The sequence below is a fragment of the Crocodylus siamensis genome, chromosome 2, assembly GCF_052110815.1.
Source record: "Crocodylus siamensis isolate JL-2025a chromosome 2, ASM5211081v1, whole genome shotgun sequence".
NCBI classification, from domain to species: domain Eukaryota; kingdom Metazoa; phylum Chordata; order Crocodylia; family Crocodylidae; genus Crocodylus; species Crocodylus siamensis.
Window position 1 is genome coordinate 132,271,925 of NC_143396.1, and position 22,846 is coordinate 132,294,770.

Genomic DNA, 22,846 nt, shown 5'->3' on the forward strand with positions numbered 1-22,846 from the left:
AGTCCCAAGTCCAGCATTAACATCCAGTGTAAACATGCTGGTGTTTGTTCCTCTCGCCAAGCATTTGTGTGTTCTGTTCAGTTAAATTTAGGGTGACCATAATGAAATCCAGGACATCTCTGACCCTGCCCCCCTGCCCCCAATAAGTCAGCAGCACTGCTGCAGGCAGCAGCAGAGGCTGGCATGCAGGGGAGCAGGCAGAGTGTGGTGGGGAGGCATAGCTGCCTGGCAGACCAAGTCACTCTGCCTCCCTGCCAGACTGCACCCTGAGCCCCTGCCATTCCAGGACTTCTCTTTAAATTTTGACCAACCAGCTGGGACCCGCCTATGAAATCCAGCCAAACCAGAATGAATGGTCACCCTAGTTAAACTGTTCTCTTTTGGAGCAGAAACAGTCAGGGCCTTTGGTCAGTAAGGTCTAGCTGGGCCAAGCTCTTGAACTTCCACACCTGACCTTGATCCCAGGCTAATGCCACCACCCCAGTTCTCTGTAACTGGACTGACTGACTTATTTACTGTCCCAGCCCCCAAGGCCTGGAATAGACTCCTTCCAGAGATGGTGCAAGCACCTACTCTGGACACTTTTAAGAAATGTTTGGACGCTTATCTTGCTGGGATCCTTTGACCCCAGCTGACTTCCTGCCCCTGGGTCAGGGGTTGGACTTGATGATTTTCCGAGGTCACTTCCAGCCCTAATGTCTATGAAATATATGAGTGTGCCACTTAGCCCTTTTAAGCATGCTTGCAGCCTCAGACTATAGGCACACCTTGACAACAGCCTCAGTCTCCTCTGGCAAGCCTCACATTCACAGTTCTCTCCGATTCTCCTGGCTCCTGACTCAGCTTCAGCTTTCCCTGACTTTGCTCTTGGATCATCCCTGGAACTCAGCACCTGGTTCTATGATTCTCCTGGCTCCTGACCTTGGCTTGCACCCTGGACTATGTCTCCTGGATCTCCCTCTCAGCTTTCCTGGACCTGGTCCTGTGGTCCCTACTCTACTGTTCCAGTTCCCAGCCTGACACCCCAGTAACCTGTGCCCCCACCTAACTGACTTCCTAGTTGCTCTTCAGGACCAAGCCGCAGATCCAGCCACCTATGATGTCTGGCCAAACTCTGTTACCATGTGTTTGTACAGAGCTCTGCACAACAGGGCTTTGTTTTCTAGGCTGGACTACAATAAAAGATGTCCTAACAAACACATTATGAACTTATAGATCTATATGTAGAAGAGCCACAATATTTCCATCACTTAAAAGGGATTTTCTTTGAGCTATTAGTGGTTCTAGATTGCATAATAAAGCATGCTTCTCTGCAATAGCTTCTGAATTTTCACTTGCATCAAGACTTGTCAGTGCAATTGCCGTGAGTTACTGCCTGACATTTCCATCAAAAAATCTCCAGCTGGGAATGAAGTCAGTTTGTGTGACCACAGATGCTTCATGCATTAGGTTTTGGAGGCCTGGAGAAGATGACCTAGTATGGGGTTATTAAAACCAACTTAATGCCTTTTCAAATGAGACTATACCTAGGTGAAGTTTACTATGTCCTTAGATTTGCAGGAACTTTGAGTCTTGTAAACGCAACAAGATCCCATTGATTCTGGTGACTTCAGTCAGCTCAGGCTCACTCAACCTCTAATAGGCAGACAACATCCTTTCAAAAAAGGCTTTCCTTCTTAACTGAGTGGACTTCTCTTAAGCCTAGAATTGATCCTGTCAACACCCTGTCTTAAAATGGCAAAAAAAAATATATTATTCTGATGGTCCATCACTGATGTTTTTCTCTTTTAAGACAGAGACAAAAAGATGTTACTGACTAGGGAACCAGATGTCTATCAGTCATCTGCTGAATGAACTTGTATGCCCCCCAATGCTAATTTAAGATACAGCCCATAATAAGAGACACATGTATCAAGTTGGATGCACAGGGGAACATATGTTAATAAACAGCAATAACTGTAAGGCGTTTATTACTAAAGCTGCACTTATCCAAACACTTGGGTACTGGGCACACAAGCCAATTGCATCCACCTCCCCATCCCCCAAAGTACAAGCAAAAAACCAGTTTGGGACTGGTGTTTCCCTGGGTCTCCAGTACTAAAATAGCATAAGAAACCTTCTCGTTATAATTTTCCTGTAGAAGCCTGGGGGGGTGAACTCTACACTTGCAGGAGATCAGGGGAAGGTGAAGCTACTGGTTCATACAGTGGCACAGTTTATGGACTAAGCACACCATTCCCTTCCCCCTGCCAAGGCAGTACAGCTCCACAGTTACTTCCTGGAGTTACTAGAGGCTTTGCCTTTCAGGCAGGAAATGGCCAATAGAAAGCTAGTGATTTGTTCTGATCACATGATGCTGGTGTGCAGAAACCTTGTTACCCACAGTCCCAGTGCTGTGTTGAAAATAGAAGCCTTCACCACTTTCTGCTGAAAATAGAAGCCTTCACCACTTTCTGCTTCGTGAATAGCCAGCCTATGGAATGGGTGCCAACTCTGGTATGGGCAGCCTCTGTGTGTGGCACATGGCACTGTGGCAGCAACAGGCAACACAGTATCATAGAGCAGGGAACAGAAAGCAGAGCATCCAATCAGGGATACCGCACAAGGCAAGAAGAAGAAAACAGAATCATAGCTTGGTCAGGGAGCACATGGAAGGGAGCAGAAAGATGAGCAGCAGATCTGGTAAGGGAAAGAGGACAGAGTAAAACTTTGGGAGAGTGCAGGGATAATTTGCGGCACACCTGCCAAAAAAGTTGGCCCTGCTGCTCTATAGCACATGCCTGGTTTATCCTCTGGCCTGCAGGAACAGGAAAGGAAAGGTTACTTTTGTCCCACCGAACTGCGTTCTTCTTTATCAAATGCTCCCTCGCAGTCTGTCCTGCACCAGAGCTAACAGAACAGACATAATTCCCTGTATCACATGAGGAAATCAACCAATTGCCCTTGAGTCTGTACACTAAACTGAGACTGTAAAGCTCCATGCAACTCAGAGAAGGCAGTGGGCAGTCCTGCTAGGGCAGCGTCAAGAAGGCAGAGATAACATGGCGTAAGTAACAGCACCCTTTTGGCTATAGTCAAATGGTTTTGTAGCAAAACCCCCAGGTTTTATTTATATAATAGATATGCATTCCCTTCCCCAATTATTTCTGGCTTTTCTTTCTCTCCCTCTCTATTCCCTATAGACAGGCATAAGTGAACTCTGACTTAGGATAAGCTTTAACGTTTTTATTTTGGTAGCAAGTTTTTGGTTTTGGATATCCACTGTTTTATATTGTATCATTATTAGGTTTGTATTGATTTTTACAGTTGTATATTGTATTATTATCATTTTCATATTGATTTTTGTTGTTTCATATGGAGATTGTATGGTTTAGGCCTGTGTTTGTAAGTGAATCAAAGTCATGTCAAATTTCCATTTTGTATGTCAAGTCTCAATCTTGTGTCCTCTGCCCAGGCATCCCCTGTGTCGCAACTGTATGAGTCACTTACCCTTCCCATGTAAATTGGTTCCTGGATGAATGAGAATGATTAGGAATGACTGAAATACAATGGTAGCAAGCCTCTACTGAATGGCCTGTAACAACTGGGCCATCACTTCACATTGATTCATCCAGGAACCACCCAGGAACAGAGACAAGAACCCAGCATTTGAAAGACAAAAGACCCTGCAGAACCAGCAACTCTGCCATTGTACCCCACCATTACAGACACCTGAAACTGCACATCCCTGCATGGAGCACACATGCTCAGTACGCCAGGGACTGACTCTTGCCTGGGCATGCCTCCCGTCACTAGTGTCACACAAGGCCTGCCCCTCTAAAAAGGGGCAGTGAAGACAGACCCAGTGGGATGCCCTCTCCATCTGGACCAGCACCATGCCACACCACCTACCCACCCAGAGGCCCTGCTAGCAACCTCCCTCTGGACAACACCTACTGGACAAGGACCCCTTTCCAGCCTGGACAGGTAGCTATCACCCCTCCATACCTCCTTCAACCAAGGAATTGGACTCGGTTTCTCTTCCCTACCTGGACTCCAACCCTTCCACTGAGTCTGTCTCTCATGCTGCCATTGTGAGTGGGTGTGAGCCAATAACTTCATGAGGCTGTGTAGTGTGTTGCTTGTGTAATAAAACTATTATTTGGACCCCTAAGTTGGGTTGTGCTTTACTATAGTTTGGCCCTGTTCCAATCTCTGTTCCTCACCCCTCTAACTTCTGTCTCATTTCTCCCTCTCCTACTTCTGGCTCAGTGCCACCTCCAACACCTGTCCTGAGCTCCTCTCTCCCTCTAAACCCCCTGTTTCTTTGCCACTGTCTTATCCCCATGGCCTTTTCCTTTTTCCCCTGAGCAACCAGGTTTCTGCCTCAGTTTCTTTCCTGGCTGTCTCCTCCTTGCCACCACTTATCTGCCCCCTCCCAATATTCTCAGCTGTCTGTCTCAGTTTCCAGCCCCACTCTACCTTGAGTAAACCTAAGCTTCAGTTCCTCAGCCAGCTTCTCTGTAGCCCACCAGTTCTAATCCTGGTTCTGGCAACTTTCACTCCCTCTCTCTCTCACCTGAACCTTCTCCCAAGCACACATACACACTGTACCATCCAAGTTAGGCACTTACCTGTGTGTATGTGTAGGTGGGTGGTATGTGTCTGAACTGGTGAGTGTGCTTATATATATATGCCACTCTGTGCATGGTATACGAATTAGTAATCTGGGTCTAACTCTTGGGGTATATAGTGTATGTGATTGAATTGGTGATAGGTATGCATGTGCTTAGGCTGGTTTGGATGCGTATGTGCCTGATCTGGTAGTGTGTATGTGTATGCACCTAACTGATTTGTGTGTTTGTATATGTGCAATTGTGTCACACCCTCCTCTCTAACACCACAATACTGAGATCCTGAGAGTTGGCCTGACCCCACAGGGCAACAGTTCGAAAGCTGTAAAAACAGAGTCTCACAGAAAATAGTTTATTACACAAAACCCTATGAACAGCATGGCCACATGGACCAAGCACTGCACAAGTATTCTCTGGACCTGCCCCTGACCTTGTGCAAGTCACATTCCCCATTCTGTGCCTCAGTTTCCCTATCTTTAAAATGTTAATGAAGACACCGAGCTCCTGTGTAAATCACTGGGGGACCTAGCGATGTAAAGCTCTGTATTGCAGGAAGGTATGTATGAAGCTCCCATTACTGCAACATTTGGGCACTTCCCAACCTTTAGCTTCACAGCAGCCTATGAGATAGAAATGCCCATTTTTTACATTGGGAACTGAAGCACAGAGTTGGGATGTGACTTGCACAAGGTCACAGAGGAAATCTGTGACAGAGCAGGGACATGAACCTACTCCTCAAGGGCCCCACACTAGTGCCTCAGCCACTATGCCACCATTTTTCCTACATGTTACAAGGCTGCATTTTCTTCTTATGTCTGGCTATATGGTAGAAACCCGAAGGATTTACTCTGTTTGTATGGAGGCCTCATTGTCACTTTACTGGTAGAGATTCCTGAGTGAAGGCTGTATAACAACAAATAGGGTTCCAGAGTGTGTCCTACTGTTAACATATAGATTTGGGGATTACATACCATGCAATAATCAACCCCTGGAGGCATACCTTTGTGAGGAACAAGAGCTGGGCACCAACACATGTACATTTACAACGTTTCAAAAGGGCATTGTTTCAAAAGGAGAGCAGCTGTCATGGTCTAATTGCTAGGCCAGGAGCAATACAAATGGGCGAAACTGTTCCACTTTATAACCCTGCTTCATCCAGTGTAAAAGCTGGAGTCGTCTTACTCCATTTGCATCATTCCCAACTTGTCCACACGCAACAGTTAGAATGTAAAAGCTTCTGCCCTTTTGAAATGGCTCCAAATGTATGAGTGTTCTTATCCTTAATGACAGCTTATCAAGAGGCAGTAGAGGTGTTAAGCACTTGTTTCCTTCAAAACTCTTCATTTTTTCATTTGGGTGCAGAGCAGCTCTGTGACTCACATTTCTTTGAGGTGACCTGTGACCTCAATGACCTGGCACATTCATCAACTCTAGGTAGGTATCAACAGGACAAACACACACATACACACACTTTAAAAAATTACTACAGTTTAAATAAATCTACAAAAATACACTCCCTTGGCAATACTGTTTCTCTGTAAAACACTTGTACTGAATGCACCCATACCGCAAACAAGGGTGAACCGCAAAGTTATCTTCAGCTGACCTATCCCAGAGTATGACTGCAGTTATTTTAAGCCAACTACCATTGTGCAGGAACAGTTCTCTAGTAAGTTACAGGGAATTTTACCCTGTCAACTGGCAACTGATTTTCTGCCTCTGTCCTCACTCTAACCAGCTGTGCCCAGCTGTTGCAGCAAGTGTAATATGTTGATGTTAGAAGAGCTGCCAGTCTTGCGTTTCTATCTTGCTTGGTTTCTGTCATGCAAGACAGAGTCTTAACATATATTTTAATTCCATGTTTCAAATTCTCTTTAGGAATATCAAAACAAAAGTATACAAAGGAGTGACATTGAAAAAACATTCAGAAGGTCCTATGATACCATAACACTGTCTGTGGTGACATCTCAGTAGTCCTGGTAGCAGTGCTGAACTCTTCTATGTCTTTAACTTTGGATAGTTTGTACAGAAGACACTATATGCCAAGCAGGGCCAAAGTCTCTTGGGTTATCTGGGACCTTATTCTTCTCCAGAGTTGCCTGAACCTCATCACAAACCTGTTCTTTCTTACAGATGGCCAGATGTGCTCAGACAACACAGAATGAGCTCTGCCTTTTACCTGTTCTAGGATGAAACCTCAACTGAGGGCTCCATCCTAAAACACAGAACCTCACTGAGAAGCACTTATACAGTAAACTACCTCAGCTTCAAACTAACTGCTAACATAAGCTAAGTCCTACTTAGTTTCATAGTTTCTAGGGTTGGAAGGGACCTGAACAGATCATCTAGTCCGACCCCCTGCCATGGCAGGAAAGAGTACTGGGGTCAAACGACCCCAGCAAGGTGTTCATCTAACCTCCTCTTAAAAATCCCCAGGGTAGAAGCCTGCACCACATCCCTTGGAAGTTGGTTCCAGGCCCTAGCCACCCTGACTGTGAAATAGCGCCTCCTGTTCTCTAACAAAAAAAGAGAAAATAGTGCCTCCTGATGTCTAACACAAGAGACTTTGGCCCTGCTTGGCATATAGTGTCTTCTGTACAAACTATCCAAAGTTAAAGACATAGAAGAGTTCAGCACTGCTACCAGGACTACTGAGATGTCACCACAGACAGTGTTATGGTATCATAGGACCTTCTGAATGTTTTTTCAATGTCACTCCTTTGTATACTTTTGTTTTGATATTCCTAAAGAGAATTTGAAACATGGAATTAAAATATAAGTTAAGACTCTGTCTTGCAAAATAGAAACGCAAGACTGGCAGCTCTTCTAACATCAACATATTACACTTGCTGCAACAGCTGGGCACAGCGTGAGTAGAGGTCACATACTCAGGCCCAAAGCACATGCCTCTGTACAGGTCAATAGGGCTAATCACAGGCCAGGTTCTGCTGTCTTTGCAGTGAGGATACAACACAGGGAGGAAGAAGTGAAGATCCTTCCCTTCTTCACGCAGACAGTAGCAAGGCTGAGCACAGTGACAAAGCAAATAAGGAGCAACTAAGGGAGCTGGGCAGGTTCTGCAGGGGCCAGGAAGTCATACCACACAAAGAAATGTGGCAGAAGGTTTTCAGTCCATACACTGCTGTGATCTATACCCAAGCAAAACAGACTTCTCCTAATGCTTCCTATCCCCATGGCCCACAAGCCCAGACTATGCTTTGATGGCACAGTCAGGTACACACATGCAAGGACTGTAGCATTGAGATCTAAGCCAGGTCTGCAAAACACTGAAGAAGAGATGTAATCTCCACAGTTGGCCTTCTTAGGTTGACTACTCTTTCTTCTTCATCTCATTTAACAGCTGGACATATTCCAAGCCAAACAGCCCTTGAACAAATCACACTCAGTTCCAGATAAAGTCAGTGGGAGCTGCACGTGAATTACCAAGGGCAGAATTATGCCAGGCAGGTTCTATAACTAGAATGGCCCTTGGATAACAAGTTTGTCAAGCTTTATCTCTTCACTGAGACAAAACTGAATGGCATTAGCCCTTCCTCCCTCCTAATGTATCTGCAGCCCATATTTCTGCAGTGCCTACCTTAACTTCCACATGTGCCATCAGGACAGCAAAGTTGGTTAGATGATTACAGGAACATGTAGTGTGCGTCTTATTTGTTGTCAGGAGCCGACATCCTTGCGTCGACCAATAACCTGTCATTGTACGCTTTGAATAGCTCCAGAATGAACAGTTAGGGTTGAAATTTTCTTCTGACTGCTGCTGGGAAGAAATGAATAAATGCAGTAACAATTGTAAGGTTTCAAAGATTTCTACATGCACTATCTTTTCCCAGAGCCACTTCGTAACTCTCACCCTTTAATTTCATATAAACAATCAGCAACCGTTTATATGTCAAGTATTAGTTGTATATGCCAGAGAAAGTTAGATTGGTGCTGCTCTCTTTGTCAATGCAAACTTAGTTCTTTGTTCTTGATTAATTTCATCCACAAATGTAAGTCAACTCCTCAGAACAAGATTGCTTCATTTGCATTGCATTGCATTGCATTGCAAGGCAGAGAAATTAATTGCTTTAAGCAATCAACTTTTGCAATGACTCTGCTTGGCTACTGGAGGGCTAGCTGTCCTCATCCACGGTAATTCCATTTCCTCTAATATCCCCTGCCACCAGGATAAAATAATATTATGGGCCATTTTAATATATTGGTAGTTTTTAATCACGGAATGAATTGTGTTAGCAATTGAATGATGAGGCTTCTACACAGTGGAGACCCTTTCCCTAGCCTGATTAGTATAATGTAAAAGAGGCATTATCCATATAAAAACATTAGGCACAAAGGCAGTAACAAATACATAATTCAAAGTTTGATCTAGGACTGCTTGGGCATGTTAGGCTGCCCAACTGAGGACTTCTGCTGCAGTTGTTTTAGAAATAAAATGAAAAACCATTTAAATATGAAGTTTCACAGACCCGCCATGCCCCCTTACCTTGATGTGCTTGACAGCAAACACCACAGGATCCGCTAGATAAACTTTCGTGCTGAACTCTTTGTTTATTGCTGCCGTAATGACAGGGGAATTAACTATGACAGAGTGATTGGTTGACATGGCCTCTGTTCCTAACTTCATGCTGGCATTCTCCGTGGAGAGATATGGACCCAGGTTGTTATATAGCACAAAAGCCACCCTGATTTCACCTACAAAGTACAAAGATGAGTTAGAAATCATACCAATCCAGCTCAAAGGGTTATGTTCAAGATAATAGTTCTTTGTTACAAGCAAAATGCTTCTTCTGTTACAACTTCCTCCTCCCTACCCGTGCTGTTGAAACCAAAGCTGTGCTTTGGGGCTTTCAACCCTGGTTTCTAAAGAAGTATTCTATCATGGCTGTGTATGACTGCATTTGCCACATCTCATGAACAGAACTCAGGCTCATGAAAGCTTATGTGTCTCTTACTTAGTTAATGTGTAAGGTACATCTCAACTTTGCCTTTTGATTGGCAAAAAGCACCAAGGTGCTTGGTGAAAAGCACCTTGTTCAAGTTCGCAGATGACACTAAGATGTGGGAAGAAGCGAGCACGCTAGAAGAGAAGGACAGGCTACAACTAGATCTCGACAGGTTACAGAGGTGGGCGGATGGGAATAGGATGGGTTTCAATACAGACAAGTGCAAGGTGTTGCACCTGGGAAGGAAGAACCAGCACCATACCTACAGGCTGGGGAACCCCCTTCTTATCAGTGCGGAGGCAGAGAAGGATCTTGGAGTCACTATTGATTCCAAGATGAACATGTGTTGCCAATGTGGGGATGCAGTCAGAAAGGCTAACCACATTTTGTCATGCATCCATAGATGACCAAGGAGGTGATCCTCCCCCTCTATGCAACATTGGTAAGGCCACAGTTGGAGTATTGCATCCAGTTCTGGGCGCTGCACTTCAGGAGGGATGTTCAGCTTTGAGAGGGTCCAGAGGAGGGCCACACACGTGATTAGGGGGCAGCAGGGCAGGCCCTACAAGGAGAGGCTACGGGACCTGAACCTGTTCAACCTCCACAAAAGAAGGCTGAGAGGGGATTTGGTGGCCACCTATAAAGGGGGACCAGCAGGCAATGGGAGAGACCCTGTTCCCCCAAGCACTACCGGGGTTAGCAAGGAACAACAGCCATAAGTTGACTGAGAGTAGATTCAGGCTAGATATCAGGAGGCACTACTTCACTGTCAGGGTAGCCAGGAGCTGGAACCAACTTCCAAGGGAAGTGGTGCTTGCTCCTACCCTGGGGGTCTTCAAAAGGAGGCTAAACAGCCACCTAGCTGGAGTCATTTGACCCCAGCATCCTTTCCTGCCCATGGCAGGGGGTTGGGCTAGATGATCTGCTTAGGTCCCTTCTGACCCTACCAACTATGAAACTACAAAACTATAATTTTTGAGCAATCTGTCACTCTCCCACCACCACTCAGCCCCATCTCATGTATATTTTTTTCCTAAAAAACCCAGAAAAGAACCCATTTTATTTTTCAACCAGATTTTCTCCCTTTCCATATAATCCTATTGCTAGTGATATTTCATAAAACCCACACTACCAGCAAATTGGTTCTTAACAGAAGCAATCCACTTTACCGCTTTTTTGCACATTACTGCAAAGACTATAAAATAAGAAATGGAGTGAGATTCGTTTTCTTTTATAATTATTGTTTTTTTTTAATCATGTCCAATGCTAAGGAAGATACAGAATCAATGATATGTTACAAAACATGTGATTTAAATGAGGGAGTCAGACTGAAGAAATTCACTGCTGGGATAATAACAATACCTTGCCCTCATACAGTATTTTTCATCAGTTGGTCTCAATGCACTTTATGAAAAAGAGGTCAGTATCATTATGAAGGGGGAAAGGAAATGCAGAGCCTATTTTATGAGAGGAGACTAAGAGACAGGCTTGTGTAACACAGCAAAAGGCTGTGAATGAAGATGGCTGCTGTCTGTAAATATTTCAAAGGGGCAAACATGAGAGAGGGAGAAGAGCTACTTAACCTGAAGACAAAACTGGCATAAGAACAAGTGGGGATAAATTAGCCATGCATAAATTTAAGCTGGAAACCAGAGAAAGGCTTGCAACCATTAAAGGTTCTAGAACATCCTTGCAACAGGAGAAGAGGGGGCAAAGACTCAGTATTTCTAAGATGGAGCTTGATAAGATTAATGCTGAACTATGGGGTTGCCTACCATAACATGCGGTAGAGCATGAAAACCCAGGAAGCTACTTCCTGTCCTGTGCTTCTGTTAGCTATTGCTTATGTATAGGGAAACTGAGGCATAAAGGGAAACGAGTTGCCCAATCTCACCCAGCAAGACCGTAGCAGAACCACATATAGAAACCAGGTCTCCTGAGCCCCAGTCCAGTAGACTGTCCTCCAGGCTAAACAGCTACAACCACAATGAGGTCAATTTAGTGGTAACCAGCTATGCCCTTAAGTCCCTTGAACTGCAAATAGTAATGAGATCTTATTTGAAGCTTGTAATTTTTCAATTAAAATAACTACAGCAAAATAGAAACTTCATAATAGGTGTATCTACATGAGACATTTACTGAGGAGCTGCCTAGTTAGCACCACAGTAAAGTCTCAGAATCTACCTGTGCAACCCTATTAGGCCGCAAGAGACTAATTAACTCAGCCGTAGGTTAGTACCCATGCATACAAGTACTATTTTGCAGTGGAGTTCTTCAGTGTGCAGCAATGCACATGTGGATGGTGACAGGGCTGTCTGAGGCATGAGGGTGCTTCAGTGTAGGGGCTGTCTGCTGGCTAAGCCCGCACTAGAGCACCCTTATGCCCTAGCCAGCCCCCTGCAGCATGGTGAGTTGGGTCAGGAGTAGCTCCAGGTTGGCAGGCTAACCCCAATGGCCCCCTGCCAGCTGTAGCTGCCCCACCCCAGCACAAACTGCTGTTGTCCTGGGCACACACCAATATGCTGCAACCGGAAGCAATAATCTCTAGCATGGTATGCACTGGAGTTTATTCATTTGCATTAATTTTATGTACCCTTTAATATAAATTTTCTAGTGATTTTTTTCAATGTCCCATGCTTTGGGAGGGAAGGCAGTTCATGAACACATAAAGTTATTACTATTGCTTCCAAATATATATGAATTAAAGCAATGTAGGTCTATTGATTTTAATAGACCATACAAGTAGTTTGCAACAAGAAAATCTGGGAAAAGTGAAAAAACACAGAGTACTGAATTTTATCCTGGACATGGGCTTTACATTACAACGGTGCTGGTGAGTCCATATTCCACACTGGTCAGAATGCCTTAACCACCCTCAGGAACATGGATTTTTCCTTCTTTGCACCTAAAGCTTTCTTTAAAAATTTCTTCTTTTAAAAGTTTCTTGTTCTTGACAGAGTCCTAAAGGCCATGTCTGTATGCTGAAATGCCATACCCCTGAAGTCTACTGAAGCTTTGCCACTGACTTGAAGGGAGACAAGAATTTATTCCTTGTCTCTAGAATAAACATTCCTTTTCCATTGTACATTTTAGTGGTGAAATCCTGTTTCCAGTACAGTGGGTGACAAAACACCATTATTTTGCTGCAAGTTCAAGATTTATTGCAAACCACTGTCTGCAGGATTCTTAACAGTTTTACCTCTATTGCCCAGCTTCAATATTGTTCTATTATAGTATATTTTGCCTACTTTACAACTACCAAAGTATGTATTATAGCATTTTCCCCTACATATAGGCTAATGTTTAAAAGCAACCCCCACAGAATATACACTCATTACAGAACAATAAAGTAAATGAGTGGAATATTTACTTTAATGGATCTCATAAATAGGAATTTGTCAGGCCCATTAGTACAAACTGAGCCTGGCAGTCCCTGGTTTGGTCTACAGTGGATCTATAGAGATAGATCAACCCATGTTTCTACTCAAATTACTGAACTAGAAATAAATGGCTTGGCAGCTTCAAAACAGTTCACATATAACATCATCTTTAATTCATATTATATCAAGAGGCTCGTAAGCTTTAGAGAGAAAAGCACTGAAGACTTGAATTCATAACTTTTAATCACCTCTTTCTGGTTTGTTGGCTTTTTGTGTTATCATTGTTTGCTGTTGTTTCCCTCCCACTTTCTTTTAAATGTTTGCACTGTGCAGCACTTTGAAACAGTTTTTCAAGCAAGCCTTTTATCCTATGTAAAATTTCTTACTGAAGACAACAGATGGTAACTAACCATCTATGCTCAGTACTGTCCCGCACTGGCAACAATGTTTAAGAAACCAGGGCACACTGACAGAGACCCTTGGCACTCCCAAAGATTGACAGTCACTTGGCAGTAAAACAGATTTCCAATCAGCCAATTTAGCATGAAGTCAAGGGCATGGGACAATTAATATTAAACATGCTTCCTGCATCACAAACTCTATAGGTGTTCAAAAGTGAAAAAAAATATTAATTCAAAATATCTAAGCAAAGGAGCAGAAAAGATTTGTAAGGGGTTGGAACAGAGTCACGAACATGACTTTGGTACCATTATAAAATTAATTCATTTGCACCCACACCAACTCCCCCTCCCCTCAACATGCCTGATTATCAGCTATTACAGGGTTTGGCATGTTAGGTTTTGTGTATAAGACACTTCTGTTTTGCTGTAGCACAGAGTTTATTTGCACTTCTAAGCAGAAGAAACAAATCTGAGAGCAGCACATTGACCACATGAATACAGACTTCAGCTTCTGGTGAGTTCGCAATGTCTGGGTAGCAAATACAAGAAACTGGGTAAGGCCTTATTGGTGTTTTGTTTTGTTTTTTCCCCCACTTCCTCAGATGTTATGAAGCAAGAGCAAAGAGAGAAGAGGACATAAAAAGTATTTCTCAGCTGAGCAAATCAAAGTGATACTATATATGAAGGTGCATTCATTAGAATTTTATAAAAAACTAGTTTAATAAATGGGTAATCAATTGTTATGGCATCCAACAATTCAGAAGTTGCTTCTGATTTTTCCATATCTACCATATTTACTCAAATATATGACAACCCTGAATATAAGATGACGCCCAAATACTTAGATTCTATATATGAAAAATGTACAAATTTGTTAACTTTTTCCACGTATTATTATTACTGGAGGTTTGCCTTGAATTTGTCCCCCATGTTTACCTACTTATATATAGTACAACATATACATGATATTAATCCAAAACAAAAAGGCTCAGTGATCTACCATGTAGTTCACTGGGCTGGGCCCAAGCAAAATCAAGAGCATTTCAAGCCATGGTAACCCAACACCTCAGAATTGCTCCAGATACTCCCCACAAAGGACCCAAGTGTTAATTAGTGCCCCATTCCTGACTGGGACCAGATGTTCTTGTCACAAGTCCTGGGATCCTCCAAAAATGTATATGTAAATGAGGCACAGGGCAACCTGGTCCAGCTCCACCTCATGAAGGATGAGGCCACACTAATCAGATGTGACGGACTGAGGGATGGGATAACAGAGCAGTTCTGGGTGAACCATTTGGGGCCCTATTTCATGATATTTGCCAGACATTTACAGCTGGTGAAAAACAAGAATCATTTAAATAGGAAAGAAAGGTGCAAATCAGCTGTGGGAAAGAAGAGGGCATTGAAATGTATTCAGTATAGCTTGACCTGAAAAAGAGTTGGTGCCGAGAGGAACTGCATGCAATGGACACTACCATATACCTTACTCAGTTGGACTACCCTAACCTATCCTTGGGTTATGTTCTCATCAGTATGTTTGCCTAATATGGGCTATATGTTTTATAGTCCTGCTCAGTGTTGGCTGCATTTGATCAACTTCACAGTAGGTTTCCATTACTGAGGACATGCTGCTTTTGGCAGCAGTTTAGTGATAGAAAAATCTATTTAACGAAGCTTTCTTGTATGTGAATATAAGTCAAGAGGCTTTTTCCTCTCTGCTGACTGGGGACGGGGGGAGGAGGGACCTTGTCTGGTCTTGCATTTGAGTAAATATGGTACTTAGATTGAGGGAGCTTTGGTGCAAGGACTATCTTGCTATTTGGTGTTCGTAGAACTCCCGATATATTGGAATCCTGGTCCACATCTGGGACTGTGCAGTGCTATTACGACACAAATAATCAGGAAATTAAGCACATAAATAAATGTCTAGAATGATTTATTCATCTTATAACTATATGTTACACCTTCTTCTGATGCTTTGTAACCATCTTCAGCACATGCTTCTCATATCTATAACATGCTTAAAAATATCTAGGAATCATTTATTAGCTCTTAAACTGTTTTTCAAAGTAACCATAATGCAAAGCATTACCCAACTCAAAAGATACATAAAGCAACAAAATGTTGCACCTACCATTTCGACCATTTTGTTTCAATGTATTTGCTGATAGCTGGATTGAGCTCCCATGACCCATGTTCTGTGGAAACTTCAAATCTTCCAAATTTCCATCTGTGCTTAGTCTTGCAACTTCTAATTCTGTTTGCAAGAAACAAGTGATCACTGGGTTACAACATGGAGAATAATCACCATGAAAATAGTCACAGTATACATACATCATGGCCCCAACACCATTTTTGCAATAAAATGTAAACACAGGAAACAGTATGGAGTGTTGCATGTTAGACTCTGCTTTGAACTTTCACTCATTTTCCACATCTTGGCCCTGCAGAAAGGCTTAGATTTTTTTGTTTTGTTTTGTTTTTTAAACGTAAATAAAATCTATTCCTAGTTTGTGTAAATAAGCACCCAAGGATATTCAGGACAATGGTAAAAGTGAAAATCTGAAAGTGTTGGTATTTTGCCACTGGCTCTTGGTACGTTCTGTAGATTTTATCAAAACTCAGTATCTGTAGTCACAGAAATTAAAAGGAGAGCTATTCTCATTTAATGTGCAGATGGTGGCAGGGCTGGTGTTTTCCAGCGTGCTTGATTTTTTAAAAATTAAAATCAACACTCAGCTAAATAAAGCCACATATTTATAGTCAATTGAGCAAAACAGTATTAAGCATGATGAGAAACAAACTTCTTGTGAACTGTTCTCACTGCTATCATAGGTGTATTAGGCATTGTGTCTGGGATTTTCAAAGCAGTAAAACAGAATGAGGTGTTCAATCCCATCACATTTCAAGTTGAACATTTAATTTGTTTAGAGTCTTTTGAAAAAAACTGAGGCTGAGCTCTTCTACGCAAGTGCCTCCTCTTTGCTACGTATTTTGGCTGTGTTGAGCAAAAGGGCACCTGGGCTTTTAGGTATAATAGTAGTAATAACAAAAGCAACAATAAACAGAAGAGGTCATGTGCCTACATATAGACTCAGTGAAGGCTTCTATAATATTTTACTTCTGTAGAATAGCATCACTACAAGACAAATCCTGCAGGTCTTAGTCAGATGAAACTCCCAAGATCCCAAAAACTGAGTCTGTCTTTATTCTTAGGCACTCATCACTATGGGCCTTGGAAAGTGATAAATCAGAAAAATAAAGGGAGTTCTCTTTGAGAAATGGCTTCAGGTTTCTTACCAACACCTTTATGTCACACTGGGAACCTATGGGGGATATGCCTATTTTTATCACTCAAAGAAAGGTAATTAATTTATTCAAGGATAGATCTCACTTTTAGGGCCAAACCATAAAAGCTGATGTGCACCTACAATTCCTAGATCTTGCTGTTAGCCAAGAACTATTTGGAAAGAGCTACGTTATTTAAGGGATTTTTTTTTTAAATCTCACACAGGTGTAAGCAAACATCACTGGTCAATCACACACAACACTTTACTCTACAATTCTTGGTGACAATCAACAATACTCCATGAGAGGAAGAATCATTCATTAAAATGGAGGGAGAAAGTGTTGCTGAATCTTACTCAGATGAAGTGAATTATACTGGATTGGAGACAGAGCGAAATTCTAGTTCTCACTGAAGACCGTGGAGCTTGTACCATTAATTTCAATAGGGCTAGGGTTTCACCTCGCATCTCAAGCCTGTTTTTGCATCTTTTTCCCTGGCAAACACCGGCAATTGCTAGCATTTCAAATGGCTCTGCTCACTTACGGATATTGTCAGTGTTCTCCCTGACGATGTCTGTCTTCAGGAGGTTATCAGCCAGCACAAAGGCACTTTCCTCCACTGTGTCAAGTAACATGGTTGCCGCACGCAGCTGGTCACTTGCAGTCAAGTCCCTCCAGGCATTCAGAGCCTGTGGCTGTAGGAGGTTGTTAACCGTCTCAACCATGGCCTGCAAGGGAGGGTGAGAAAGGCTTTCTGTGAGTCTGAGCAAACTGTTAAGAGGTCTACAAATACATTCTACCGAGTCAGAAGAGCAGAGTACTGTATGTAGACACAGGATAGCCCCATTCTCCCTTGCCCGGTCCCATTCCCCCTCGCTCTTCATGGCAATCTGCAGTGGAGTTGTTCATGAATTTTCCTCTTGACCAAGCAAGGGAAAAAAGCCTAACTTTCATTCTACAAGCTGAACAACATAATGACCAAAAAGTTATTTTCTATTTCTGTGCTCTTTGCTGGTTAAAGGATGGGGATGGAGGCTCTGGGAAGTTGGGGGCGGGACTTGTCTCTAAAGAAAACATAGGAATTGTATTTGAAAACATGCATCCCTGCAAAGCAGTGAGCTGACAGCCACAGTCTGTTCTGAACTTAAGAAACAGAGCCAGGATGTCAGCTACAGCTATTCCAGGTTAACAAAGAATTAACTGCACTAACATTGCCCAGCCAACATAAAATGTTCATTCAAGGGATACTCTTTCCAAGTAAACCCTTCAACATCTGTGCTGCTATCTTATTATCAAGGTAATAAACAGAGGGGCTCTGCTACCTGTGATCCTCAGGAGTTCCTTCATCCAGAGGATCAGCGGGTACCCTTAGAGATTTAGATAAGGTATCACATTTCAAATCATTCCATTCAGCGAAGAGTCTTCCCTGTGCTAACAACTTGGATCCTTTCCACAATGTACAATGCGCCCTAGGTTGCTAAGTAAAAGGAGCACTCCCATTGTGAACTTCCCCAGCATTAATCTGGCTGCACGTTAGGCTGCAAACGACACTGAGCAAGCCTCACAGTTTGTAAATTACAGTTGTCAGATCTGACTGATCCTGAAGATTTTTCTTCACTAAAAACACCCGCTCACTTACTAACCGCTGCTGGCCCAGCTTGTATGTAGCTAGCAAGATTATAAATAGGGAACAACAGAGCCGGTGAGCAAAATTGACTGCACATGTTTAAAAGAAAAACATGCCCAGCTAATGTTCTCTTCTGCTGGTTAGTGTTTTCATAGAAACTAGTTACTGGTTGTTAAAAAATTCCTGCTTCATAATGAAACACCTCCGCTGCCAATTAATACCAGCCTCAGAAACTAATTTGCCCTTTGAGATAAAGTTGCCTTTCTTGACATCATTCCATGTGCTAAAAGGTCTGGCATCAAACCTACTCCACTTTTCTGTGCTGCAAGGAGGGCCCTGCATGACTTCAGCAATTTACAGACCCCAAAACTGTGGCACAGATTATTCAGAGGAGCAGCTGGAAATTCTTCCTCCCTCCTGCCCCACCTCCACCATGCTACAAATCCTGAGTTTACAAGATCATTTATTAACAGGATAGGGCATGACCTGTTTTCTAGGAATAGACCGAGAGCCATGGCCCTAAAAATATATGACCCAAGTATATGGTACCAGGATTGGGGGAAGGCCTGACCCACTGCTGCCCTGCAAGCATGTGAAGTCATTGCAGTGAGAGGGTGGTGCTAAGTCAGAGTGGTAGAATTTCAAATTGCTCAACCATTAGATCACTTACAAGATATTTAAAATAAATTGCAGTAAAGGCTATGGAAACGCAGAGATCTCCAGACTTCCAGGGTTTTTACATGTGTTTCAGGCATAGGGGGTGGGATCCTTTAATTAGGACGGCTCCGAGAGCCACTCTAATTAAAGCACCCACAGCATCTTGTGTATTAGCATCCCTGTGTTTCAAAATGGTGGTGGGAGCACTTTAACTAAAACTTGTAAAATGAGCTTTAGTTACAGTATCCCCACTGACATTTTGAAGTATGAGGACACTGATATATGAGATGTGGAGGCTGGCTGGACCATGCCAGTTGGCATGATCCAGCAGACTCAAGTCTGCTCTGACTCACTGTAATTACAACACATCGGAGTAGCTTCCTCCCACATGTATAGGCACCCCTAATGTTGGTAAGGCAACCATTTTTAATTCCTAATGAAACTTTACTGACATAGAAGACAGGGCAGGGTGCCATCATGGAGACTATAATACCAATTGCATTAACACCTTTGTGGGGCATCACGGAGTGGGGCGCAGGAGCAGCCGTGATCCCACTAGCGCCCCCTGTCAATTAGGCGATTCAGCACCCTCTTATCTCGCCCACCACGTCTTGCTGGTATATATAAGGTTCTATGGGAGGCTGCCTTTTATCTCCTAATGCACGGTGTTATGTTGAACTATCCCCCGTTCTGTATGAGGTGACTCGGTGCACCCCAGCCTTAAGGGCAATGCGTGCCTCCTACCTCCCCTTTAGCATGCCCCCAGCCTCGCAGCCCTTCCTGGACATTATCCAGTCCTCAACTTTCTCTGCCCTACCTGGCGCCCCCCAGGCTTGTCACGCAACCGGCACCCCCCGGGCTTGTCACGCAACCGGCACCCCTCTACTCATTAGCCCTATCGGGCTCACTGGTAGTGCTTTTGCCCACTGGGGTCGGCAGCCTAAGCCTTTCCTCACCCTTCTGGTTCCTGTCAATAATAAGTGTCCAATTAGGCTCAGGCGACCTAAGCCTTACCTGGCCTCTCTGGCCCTTCTGGGTGCCTGTCAATAATGTGTGTCCAGCAAGGCTCAGGTGGCCGAAGCCTTACCTGGCCCCTTTGGTTCCTCAGGATTCCTGTTACAGTGGAAACCCTCCGGAACGCTTTCTAGGCCGCACCCCTCTTGGGGCGTCTGTCAATAATCCAAGCCCCTGTTGCGGTTGCTTCCCTAAACGTGCCCCCCCCCAGGGCTCCTCTCAAGTATCCGCTCGCTCCTGTGGCTCCTCTCTGCTTTTGCCAGTCTTTCCGTAATCACCGACACTGCGCCACCCGGCACCAAACAACCGTGCCGTCCATGGCACTACTCGTTTGCCCACACAGGGCACCGGGAACCCCCAAGCAACTGGGGAGCTCCTGTGAGGCCTCCTCACACCCCTACAACCTTACCTGGTCCTCCGGTATTTATACAACAAACTAAACAGAACCATCAGCCCACCGACCGTAACCCAACAACAAGCTTTCTCGCTCAAACATAGGCTTTAAGCTCCCTTGCCTCTCTAGTGACAGCCTCTCAGGGAGGGTTCCTTCTACTCTGCCATGAGGCAGCTAGTCGATCTGTCAGTCTGCTCGCCTCAATTCTGCTCCCTTGCAGAGCTCCTGCTCCTACAGCTGCCAGAAGGGAACTGCTAACTAAGGTTCCGGCCTGGGCTGTTTATAAAGGCCCGGCCCTGCCCCCTTCTGGCCATGTGACCAGCTTGGTTGCTCCGGCAACCACCACCTGTGCTGTCACAGGGAGCTTCAGCAGCCCTTATTCCCTCATAGGAACAGGGCACCTGCGTGACCCTGTGACATAGGGTACAAAGTGCATTTTGATGTCACCAGTCATGTCCATCAGCAGTGAGCAGACACTGCAGAAATGTACCCTTTATGGAATCTCTATTGTACTCCACTGACATATAGAAAGCATAATTTGGAAATGTATGTATCTTCTTTTCTCTTGAGACTAACCACCTCATTTTTTTTAACCCATTAAGCACCCAACTTGCCTACTAAAGCATATTAAAACTTTAGAAAAATCAAGTCATAAAACTTCAAGAGCTTGTTCTATGCCACTCTTGCAAACATAAGGTGAGGTATTTCTCCCAACAAGTGTTGATGCTTCAGCTGTTCTTATTGATATACGTGTGTGTGTGCATGATATACGTGTGTGTGCATGTGTGTCAGTGACATGCACACATGTGTAAAACATTCACATACTAAACCTGGAACCTGTTTTTTAGTATATTGATACTCAGGAACTTCATCATCATCACACTAGCTGCTAGATTTTTAAACTATGGGCATCTATACAGATGCTTCACAGGTGAGGGGTGCTTTAATTAGAGTGGCTCTGAGAATCACTCTAATTAAAGCGCCCGGACTGTCTCATGTACCAACATTCCTGCATTTCAAAATGGTGGCAGAGATGCTTTATCTAAAGCTCATTGAGTGAGCTTTAAATAAAGCTCCTGCACAGCCATTTTGAATTGCAGGGATACTGATACATGAGATACAGAGGCTAGCTGGAGCACAGTAATTACCATGCTCCAACAGACTTGATTAATTGAGTCTGCTGCGATGTACTGTACTTACAGCATGTTGGAGCAGCCTCCCAGCTCGTGTATAGGCACCCTATTTGCTTTTTTAAAGTTTTTTTTAAAGAGCTCTTTGTAAGTTTTTTAATTGCATCTAAAACAACAACAAAAAAGAGAGCGAGAGAGATAAATTTAGCTGTCAAAAAGAAGCATCATAAATCCATGGTATTTAGGCATGTTTTCCAGCATTTTAAAATCTTAAAGTCCAATCTGAATAACACTTAATGCAATTCAGTAGCTCACTTTGGTAACTTATCTCTCTAAAGACCAAAGGGAAGTGTCATTATTTTCTAGTGATCAAAGTCTTGCCTATTTTGCTGTGTATGTCTTTGCAATGTGTTTTTCTTGCAAAGATCCCATATTCATGGAAAGCAAATTATGCACTCTCGTCAGAAAAATGATGATTTTTCTCCCCCTTCAACGTTATTATGCAGAACACAATTTGCATTGCTTTCATCTAGCTCAGCTGCTAATGGGCTCTTTAAATCTTTGGTAAAACAACATGTTGGATTTTATTTTTTTAAATATTTGAACGGTAGAAAGAATTAGTTTTTAGTGCAGATCTAGCTCCTGGGTTTGGACAGAAAGGTAATGCATATTTGACTAAACTTGAAACAGATGCTCGAATGTTTGCATTACGGTGCAACATCTGCTGCAGAGATTCGTCCCGTGGAAAACTATTTTTTTCAGATTTGTATTTTAATTTTTGTTGGGGTTTTCTGTGCTTGCACAATGAAAATTTAGTCAGGCATTAAAAAGCTCTCCTACTGAGTTGGGAGTCCTGACCTTCAGCAGGATGCCAGATTTGGAAAGTATCTGTATGACTAGACTGAAACCAGCAAAGCCATACCACTGGTGAACAAGGATATGATCTGAAGCCTATTGATGGCTTCGGTGGACACTGGCAGGTGAAGTCCTTATGCTTGATTTGCAAGTATCCCTAAAACTCCCTTCACTGGCTTTGCATCAGGCATGAATTTGGCCGACTGCTTTTCCCAAAGGCCGGCTCATCTCACCTAGCCTAGTGCACTAATCTAGTGTTCCAAGTGTTACATTTTAAGAAAAGCACTTCATCACAGCTGAGTGCTGCAGGCAATGCCAAGGAGATTAGGTGTTAATATAATGTTTGGGTTTGGGACAGAGGCTGAGGTAGGTGTTTAAACAAAACAAAACAGCTGTTACAGCAACAGCTTCTAAGGCCGAGATTGCAAGTTGCAAGAGGAAGGAGATTGGGGTGGAGGGTAAGCCTACGGGGAAGAATGTACAATGGTTAGTCCTAGTTAAGGCACTGATCTTAGGAGACGGA

At 43.4% G+C, this 22,846-nt stretch overlaps 1 protein-coding gene across 15 annotated transcripts in view; it reads right to left on the reverse strand.

Moving 5' to 3' along the window:
- The window catches only part of ADGRL3 (adhesion G protein-coupled receptor L3), an 875,465-nt gene that overhangs the window by 131,451 nt on the left and 721,168 nt on the right, over positions 1–22,846 (reverse strand). For all 15 annotated transcript variants that reach the window (XM_090036868.1, XM_090036867.1, XM_090036864.1 and 12 more), the window contains 4 exons: positions 17,191–17,374; positions 15,493–15,615; positions 9,118–9,326; positions 8,212–8,388 (listed from right to left, as the gene is read on the reverse strand). In XM_090036868.1, the coding sequence (XP_089892994.1) occupies positions 8,212–8,388; positions 9,118–9,326; positions 15,493–15,615; positions 17,191–17,374 (693 nt within the window). The remainder of the gene's footprint in view (positions 1–8,211; positions 8,389–9,117; positions 9,327–15,492; positions 15,616–17,190; positions 17,375–22,846) is intronic.